This window comes from Salminus brasiliensis, chromosome 16, assembly GCF_030463535.1.
Source record: "Salminus brasiliensis chromosome 16, fSalBra1.hap2, whole genome shotgun sequence".
NCBI lineage: Eukaryota > Metazoa > Chordata > Actinopteri > Characiformes > Bryconidae > Salminus > Salminus brasiliensis.
The window spans coordinates 2,604,282-2,613,908 of NC_132893.1; the positions used below are offsets into that span (position 1 = coordinate 2,604,282).

Sequence of the window (9,627 nt, forward strand, 5' to 3'; positions counted from 1 at the left end):
TCCACGGATTTTGAGGGATGGCGGGTCGAGCCGAGCCGTACTTGAAGCTCGAAGGGCTCTAGGTGCAGATCAGCTTTTGACCATTGCCATCAAGTACGGAGGGGCTGGTCCGTTCTTGGCTTTGTAGGCCAGTGTCAGGGTTCTGAATCTGATGCAAGCAGCTACAGGAAGCCAGTGGAGAGAACAGTTGCTTTAACTTCGGTTGTAAGAAAGTGTTTTTTTTTAACTACTTAGATTTCTCCTCTGTTCTTGTTCTATGTGCTTAATGCCATAAAAGAAGTGGGATAGCCAAACCGCACCCTTTAAGTCAGCAATTAACTGTGTACAAGACATGCAAAAACACATTGACCAAGTTATGTCTCTTGTCAAGAAACACATGAGGGAGGCCCAAAGAGCACAGCAGCATGTGTACAACCACCCAGCCACACTCAACTGGCCACACCCCACCTTGGATAATATTGACTAGGAAAACGCTGCCCCATGACCATGCAAACTAGTTCTTGTTCATCTCAAAGGAGTATGATTGGGTTGAGGTCAGGACTCAGTCATGTTCTTCCCTCAAACTGGTTCCATTTATGTGTAAACATGCAATTGACCAGAATGTCTTGGAACCCTGAAAAGCAACCGCCCCTCAACCAGACTTTACCATTGGCAAATTGCATACAGGCAGGTAACATTCTCCTGACTTTTATCAAACCCAGACTTATCCATCAGACTTCCAGAGGAAGAGTCGTGAGTTGTCTCTCTTTACACCTCTAGAGATTTGGGACTCTGCAGTTGTTAAAATGGCAGAATGTTGGAGGCTTTATGCACTATAAGCTGAGCTGCCCGTGCCGCAGCCTTCCCAACACCTGATGGAGATCATGCTCCATGCCACCTAGTGATCGGCTTGTGTCACTCCTACAGTTCAATATGAATACCATGTAATGCCGTTCAGCCACATAAAAGTGCCGGCCATTTTCCAGTGGCTCATCCATGAGGTCCTACATGAGACCCCCTGCCTCTATGCTTTACCTGGACGACATCCTAATCTTCAGCAAAAACCCCAAAGAACATGTTGTACATGTTTAGCAGGTTCTGCAGCTACTTTTGGAGAACGTTCTGTTGTTTATTAAGCTGGAGAAAGCAGAATTCCATGTGCCTAAAATGCGTTTTCAAGGGTGTGTGGTCTCCAAAGGTAGTCTGGCCATGGATCCAGCTAAACTGAAAGCAGTGGCAGAGTGGCTGTGCCCAACCTTCCTTGGTTCAGTTGCTGCAGCTCTCACTGCGCTGACACAGCCTGGCCTATTCCGATGGACCGTCATAGCCCAGAAAGCGTTCAAGGAGCTTAAACGCAGGTTGACCAGTGCACCTGTCCTGCGCCTCCCAGATGTATGTCCCCACCACTGTTCGGCCCAGGTTATGCACAAGCGTCACACCAGTGCAGTTGCAGGACATGCATGGGCTGCACGCACACTGGAATTCTTGAGAAGACGGTTCTGGTGGCCAAACATGGCCAGAGATGTATGGCAGTTTGTGGCTTCCAGTGAGGTATGTGCCCACAACAAGGAACCCAGGGCTAAGCATTGCGCATGTTTACATTTGTCTGGCATCCATCAGCCCTGCCTCTTGGGCGGATCATTTGTTAGGGCTGAATATGCCCACAATACCCTCTGGCAATCTTCTCTGGGAGTTTGTAACTTTTTGAGTGTTAGTTCAGCTACCCACCTCCGTTGTTCCCTGACCAGGAAGCAGACAAGGCTGTTCCCTCTGCATTCCTGCTGCTTGGATTCTTGATCGCGGTCTAGGACCTTCTGGAGTCGTCTCTCGAGGTGGAGGGACCTGTAACAGACTGTTTACAATCATTATCAGTTGCATATTAGCCAAATTTAACACACACTTAACCAACAAACCATGATCAACATTGCAGAAGTATTGCAGAAGTATTCTTACTAGGCCATGGGACCTGGCCCTCCCTTGCAGCAACATGTGTGATTTCAGAATTCCACACTATTAGGTTCACTTGTAAGGCAGGAAATATCTTGTGTTTGACTCTTTGTGGTAAATCAGTAATTATGACTCTATAGCTATGTAGCTATAGCCAAAGACAAATACAGTCCTGACCACTGTTGTAAGGAATGATGTAATGCTGAGTGTCAGATGAGTGACTGGTGTTTAGGACACTCTAGCCACTCATATGAAAGTGGGAGGATTCATACATGGGTATAAAGAAACGTGGACCCACAGCCCAGTCTGTCAGTTCAGCATCACTGGACGACACAACAGAGTCAGTTCCAGCTGACAGACCTGCGTCTCTTTCAGATGGACGACACAGTAAACTACAGGAAGAACCTCACAGTTCAGTTCTGCTTTCCTGGGAACAGTGCATCGTGCAGAAAGGAGGTCCGATCAGGCCCCGGGAATATCCTCTTGTTCATTGTCCTCTCATGTGTATCTGTGTGCACTGTGTTTCTGAACCTGCTGGTGATCATCTCCATCTCTCATTTCAAGCAGCTCCACACTCCAACCAACCTGCTCATCCTCTCTCTGGCTGTGGCGGATCTTCTCGTGGGAATGTTTGTTATGCCAGTGAGAATAATGGAGCTGATCGACTCCTGTTGGTATCTTGGAGAAACAGCATGTTCTGCTTCTTTAGTAATCAATGGATTTTCAATGGCAGCATCTCTCTGTAGTCTGATTTTGATTGCAGTTGATCGGTACATTGCTGTCAGTGACCCGCTGCTTTATTCCACTAGAATCACAGTTTCTAAAACCTCTCTGTTCATAAGTCTAGGCTGGTCTTTATGTCTGTTGTATATCATCATCTATTTATACTTTAATCATCATCTTCTTCAATCCCAGATAATCTCCAGATGTTATGGAGAGTGTGTAGTGTCTATAAAAGACTCCTGGGTAATCGTTGACCTGGTGCTTTTGTTTCTAGCTCCTTGCTCTGTTATACTGATCTTGTATTCAATCATTTTTATTGCTGCAAGACGTCAAGCTAAAGCTGTCAGAGCTGTAACTGATGCTTCAAAGAGACATGGGTCTGCAAACTCTTCTAAAACCAAAGCAGCAAAAACTCTGGGAATTGTGATCTTTGTTTATCTTGCTTGCTGGATTCCATTTTATATAAGTTCTCCAAATCTATCAGTGGAAAGTTTGACAACTTCATCAATAGTCTGGACTGTGTTTGTTTGGGTAATATGCCTGAACTCCTCTGTGAATCCACTGATCTACGCTATATTCTATCCATGGTTCAGAACATCAGTTAAGTTTATTGTAACTTGTAGAATATTTAAATTCTCATCTTCAAGGTTTAATTTGCTCCCAGAGTGTTTTTAATTTCAGGCTGGTTTCAGCTGACTAAGCTGAGTCCACTTCAATCACTGACCACTGACATTTAGGACAGTGTCATATAAAAGGTCCAGAATCTCTGTTTACATTATTTGTTGTATTAGACTGTAGTAAACAAACCTGTAGAAAAGAATATTTTATATGAATATGAGTAATGAGGATGGAAGGGGGGTTAGATTAGTAGCAGTACGGCCTTAATAGGGGATGATGATGATCTTAATAACCTTGCATATTTAAGCATTATTTTCATAATGTTCTGTAATCAGAGACATGATTATTGAATCTGCTTTTTTATGTGAAATTTCATTTTGTGTGGCATTAAACATCCAGTCTTATGAATATTCTTCATTAGAGAGTGAGACAGTCCTACATATGCCTGTGTTCAATTATTAAAATTCTTTCATTCTAAGACTGTAAATTATGATAAATATGAATCATCAGCACTAAAGCATTTTAAACCATAAATGATATAAAAATAATACATATTCTGCTAAGATGACCCTCACTGTCCTCATGTTTCAGACGGATGATGGATATTACAGGTGTCTGTTGGCTGATTTAACAGATCAGACAGTAAGCTCTCTCCTCCATTTACATTCTGCTGTACAATGATGTGACACCAGCAGCAGGCTGAAAAGAAGCACATGCTGTTGTGTTCAAGTTCATGATCAAATGCACTGGCTCAGCAAATGCTTCCAGCAGACTGGCGTGCACAATATTGGGGCCCGTATGCACTGGCCCTTTTACAAAGTCTCCAAATCCTTCATATTCTGTTGTGAAATGTTTTGTAAAACCTCAAACTACCCCTGGAAGGCATGCACACAGCCTGACTGTATCCCTAAAGTTATGAAAGGAAGTCCAGTCTGATTGTGCAGTGCTGCTTTACTCATTCCCCACTTCTGCAGGACGCCTTCAGTTTACATAACTGGAAATCAGGAACCTGTGCTGGACCTTGGTCCTCAGTTCCCCACACCTGGTTTAGGCCATATGATAAATGAAAAGGCCTCAGGTCCAAACTTTACATACACTCTTAAAAATAAAGCTGGTTCATATGGTTCTTTGAGCGTTGCCATAGAAGAACCAGTTTTGGGCCCATAAAGAACCATGTTTGTCATAGAGGTGTAGGAGTGTGACGAGCCTTTTTAAGGTCTTACAAACCTTCAACCTTCAACCTTCATGTAAAAGTTCTTTGCCAGTTCTTTACCAGGTTCATGTAGCAGTGGCCACACCACTGTCAATCACCACATGGACTGAAAGCCCCACACAGTTTGATCCATTTAGCAGGATGAACAGAAGTAAGTAAATAAATAAAAACAGTGGGATGGTGGAAACGCAGTTCCAGCACTGGAGTGAATCAAACACATGATAAAACAATGAATATAAATAATTCCTTTCTTTCCTTTACTGAACTAAGTGATCCAACACGTACGTGAAGCTCTGCGTTCAGTAGCTGTTGTGATCTCCTTGTAACTGTTGATCAGTCCAGCACACTCCTCCCTACAGAAGAGCTTCACCTCAGTGATGGTGGTGGGCTTTCTTGGATAAACCAAGCTTCAGGTCCTGCCACAACATTTGTGCTGGATGAATCTACTGAGTTCATACTCTGCTTTTATAAAGAGAAAATACCTTCAGCTTCATCCATCCTTTTGGCAGACTGATGTTTTTTGGAGGTCTCTGTGTTGCTGTTTCTGACTTTCTGTTAAACTTCATTAAGGTCAAGTCAAATATATTAGTTCAGCACATTTTTAGAACATGATTTTGTCACAAAAGTTTCAAAGAAATACAGAAAAATGACAAAAAGAAGCAAAATGATAAAACATGGAACCCCAAGTGAGCAAGCCGAAGGCCACAGTAGCAAGTAAAAGCTTCCTCCAAGCTGGAGGAAGAAACTTTGAGAGGAACTGAGACTCTTCTGTCCAAATACTTTTCTAAATTATTAATAAATGGAATAATGTCATATGATCACCACATAGGTCTGTTGTCATGTGTTGTGGTGTTAAGGAAGCAGAAGGAGGTCAGAATGACAGGTGAAAGCTGGACATCATCTTTCAACATTGTGGGTGATAAAGAGGAATGTCCAGGACAGTAGACTCAAGCATCAACATTAAAATCATGGTCAGTTTTAAGGTAAGACTGATTTAACAGAATCTCTTGTGTTACTGTAAAGAGTAAAACATTGACATAGCTACTACTTTAAAGCCGTCCACATCCTCTCACTCAATATTCACCACTGTAGATCCTGTACTGATCCCAGTACCTAAAGGAAAGGAAACATTTAGACTCTACAGGCTTGAGGAGTCTTCAGGTTCAGATTCCTAACCTTCTCCATTATTTCAGAAGGGAGAATCATACAGCTTCTATTCTGTCCTGTAGAATATAGGTATAGTGTCCAAGGCTAGAAAACACCAGAGACATTTAGATTATTGGGTGGTCTATGCCTTTAATGGTAGTCAGGCACAGGCCTAGATGTTGTAGGGCCTGGATTCCTGAGCATAGTCCTGGAGGACCTCCTGCACTCCTGCTGAATAAACCACCTTCAGCTTCGGAAGGGGTTGGTAATGAGCTGATGATCAGGTGCGTTGGGAGCAGGTCAAATGCACGAATACTCAAATATGCATGACGGGGGGTCCTCCGGGACCAGGGTTAGGAAGCACTGCTGTATGTGTAGATGCTAACACATCTGCTTCCACAGTTATGGTATGGCATTTTGTGTGGGTCTGTGTCTTTCCTGGCCCAATCACAGCTAAACAGCCCCGAACTGTGATGCTTTCACCGGCATGTATTTCATTGTTGGGATGAGGCTCTTATGTGGGAATACGGTGCAGACCAAACATTTAAGCTCTTCATTTAAGCTGAAAAGCTCCTTTTTTCACACACTTTTCTACATGAGATTCTTCCAGTAGTCCTCTAGCTCATGTAGGTGGTCTACATTTCCTGGAGAGTGGTGGTGTCCTCCCTGCTATCATTCCAACACAGTATACTTGCCTGATGATGGGATTTTGTATAGTGACATGATCCAGTGCAAGTGAGGCCTACAGATCATAAGTACTGGATGGGAGCATAAGATCTTCAGGTCTTTCAGTGGAGTAACAGCTCATGCACTTAATTATAATTAATGAAAGTTAAACCCTTCTATGGTGTACTGTCTAACTAAAGCATGAGAAGCTTCATCAGTGGTCTGTATAGAGGAGTTTTTACACCATTTGTTATTTGCTTTTATTGTTCTAGATAATGTAGGTTAGAATATGAATCTTTATATGATTGTTGGTATTTTTACTTGTGGATTACCCTGTTATTTACTGTAGAAAGTTCGGTAGCTCTGCATCACGTCCAAAGAGCTGTAAGAATTGCATCAGCCAGTTAGAGGTCATTCCATGATGCAATGTGTATCTGACATGTTCACCTGAGACCACTTAAAGCCTTTCATTAGTTAGATTATTTATAACATGATATGGCCTTTTATCAAAATATTTACCTGTTTCCAGCTCCAGGTCTCCTAAGATCCCATTAGCAATGACAGTGTTGGATAAACAGGCTGTTCAGTTGAAACCTCACAATTAAAGGTGTCAAATAAACAGGGACATGGTGATGCAAGTAATTGGCTCTGCTGGGAGGTTGTGTCATGGTGTTGATGATTACTAGACCTTACTGCAACTTTTTATACTACTTATCCTGAGAGGTCATATAAGACTGGTCACAGATGTAGTGGTCAACACAATTCAAGAGGACAGATAAAGGAATCTGGAGGAGGTTTCACTTTCAGGGCTTTACCTGTATTTTGAGTGGAATCTGTACCAGCAAGTTCTTCAGCTGTTCATTCATAGCCCATGACCTGTATCAAGGCCACCACTGTCTCTCATAAATGGGCCACTATGCAGAGCTTGACCTTTCACATGATGAGCTAATAAAACCTGGACAATCAAAGCAAGATAATGGAGAGTAAACTAGTTTCCTGAGCATGGCCAAAGTGTGCACATAAACACATTCAGTATTCCACTTTACTCCAAATGAATCTTGTCTGCTGGATCCCATTTTACACAAAGTCTGGGTCAGTGGAAAGTGTCACATCTGCCTCTGTAGTGTGGGCTGTATTTGACTGGCTAATGCACATCAACTCCTCCATGAATCCACTGATATTTGCTCTATTCTGTCCATGCTTCAGAAAATCACTTCAGTTTATTTGAATCCTCGTCTTTAAGCTGTAATTTCATTTCAGACCGTCTTTAACTTCAGACTGGATTCAGCTGAGAAAAGGCCAGTTCACACTCATCGGCCACATTCAAGACAGTGTCACGGTCAAAACATAGAATCATGAAAGCATGACTGTCTCTAGTTTCCTCGGTTTAGACTAAAGCTCACAGCTCTGTAGAAATGCATTGCTCTGTATGGAGTCCAATGTGACATAGATGGAGAACACAACTCAGTAATAAGACCACTGGAGGGAGACAAAGTCCCTGTAACTGGTCACTCTGAGGCCTTTTTAGAAGTGACTTTAAAAGTTCAGGCTCTTCAGCAGCTCAATAAAAGATCTGAGCTCATATATTTAAATGTAAATGAACTTGAATGACATTGGGCAACAGCTTTAGATGTCTTTAGATGTTCTGTATAAAATTACCTACATCTAATAATTCTAAAATACTGCAGAACTGCTGTGGGAGCCTGTAATCTCAAACTCTACTTATAGTCATCATTTGCTGTTTTAACACTTTGAACAGTTTGAACTTTTATCTGGAGACGAGTGAAGACTGAAGACTGTCAGAACTGAGAGCTGGCCGAGTAACATCCACATGTAACCTGTTGGCTGTGTGCTCTCATCATTTGAAGGTATCAATTAAGGTGACACTTGATTCAGAGTGATCCTTTTTAGATGAAATAAAATCTCATCAGACTCTCAGTAACATCTCAGCGACATCTCAGTGATGGAGCAGCATCTGAACACATTCAGTAGATCATCAAGATGCTTTTCCTGAAGACTTCTACTGAATCCAGCTGTACTTCACTTTATTTAGAGAGTCCAAGTCCAGATCTGTAGATGTTCACCAGAGAAATGACTGATCGTCTCACAGGTCTAATACAGACCATCTCATCTTCTTCCAACAGCTGCTATAGACCTGCTGCTGACACCAGTCTGGAACTGGAGCCTAACTGGATTAGGCTGGGATTGAAGGGCCAGGTTGAGGGTTAGGAATGGTTGAGGTTAGATGTCGGAGCAGGGTTAAGGTTTGGCTTTGGGGAAGACCGGGTTCGGTTTTAGGGTCATGGTTAGGCTGAACATCTCCTGACATTTATTTCTCTCTGCAGTTGGCTCTGTTCCCTGACCATCCAGTGACACAACCCACATGCACCCAGCAGAGTTAGAGAAAGCCAAGACAGCCCTATTAAATCAGAGGCCACCACCGGGCAGCCTGAGCTGCTGCTGCAAGAGATGGTACAGCAGCTGACTGTATCAGTGGAGGCCCACACTGATGCCACACAACCTAGTGCTGACACCATGGAACAACCTTCTGAAGGTGTGAACTCTACTGCTCAAAGCTAACTTGGAGAGGTACACTCTGATCCAAATCATCCCCAGAGGAAGATACAAGGTGGTCTACATGATCTCCCTGATGGATGGACAGGCACTGGCGTAGGCCACCGGTCCGTGGATGCAGAACTCTTTAGACTGTACTACGGAGAAGGGGGTTCTCTAAAGCTGTGCGCCTAACTTCCTTTAACCTCATCAGAAGTAGAGAGGCTGTGCCACGTCTGCTGACCCTCTTCCAGGGCACCTGCTCAATAATAGAGTTTGATTGAAGGGCAGGGTATTGTGCCAATCCCAAAGCAGGGGGCTCTGAAAGTGAGAGGATAGTGCTGCATGTTGCCCAAGCCACAAACTTTCTATCTGTGTTGGGGTTTGTCTGGTTGGAACTAAACCCTCACATATACTGGATCAACAGTGTTTCCAGATGTTATATGTTCACCTGAAAGACATGCTTCTTTTAATCTTGTTTGAGCTATTACAAGACCAAAAGAACCAAATGACTGCTATTTCACTATTTTAGTATTTCAGCCTATTAGGATCAAATTAGTCATTATGACATTAGCTACTGACCAACGTAGGCCTGACCGCTGCTGCAGTGATGTAATGCTGAGTGTCAGATGAGTGACTGGTGTTTGGGACACTCTAGCCACTCATATGAAAGTGGGAGGATTCATACATGGGTATAAAGAAACGTGGAAACACAGCCCAGTCTGTCAGGTCAGCATCACTGGACGACACAACAGAGTCAGTTCCAGCTGACAGACCTGCGT

General features: G+C 43.1%; 1 protein-coding gene across 1 annotated transcript; it reads left to right on the top strand.

Moving 5' to 3' along the window:
* Positions 1-2,262: 2,262 nt before the first annotated feature.
* On the top strand, positions 2,263-3,324 carry LOC140536860 (trace amine-associated receptor 7c-like). Its single transcript, XM_072658917.1, has 2 exons — positions 2,263-2,382; positions 2,494-3,324. The coding sequence occupies exons 1-2, from the start codon at positions 2,302-2,304 to the stop codon at positions 3,322-3,324; spliced, it is 912 nt and encodes a 303-aa protein (XP_072515018.1). The 5' UTR covers positions 2,263-2,301.
* Positions 3,325-9,627: the final 6,303 nt, after the last annotated feature.

Excerpts from the sequence above, each read along its gene's own strand:
- LOC140536860 (XM_072658917.1), top strand. The coding sequence starts at position 2,302 with ATGGACGACACAGTAAACTACAGGAAGAACCTCACAGTTCAGTTCTGC. Across the intron at positions 2,383-2,493 it reads GTGCATCGTGCAGAAAGGAG|CTCCACACTCCAACCAACCT; the intron begins GTCCGATCAGGC and ends CATTTCAAGCAG.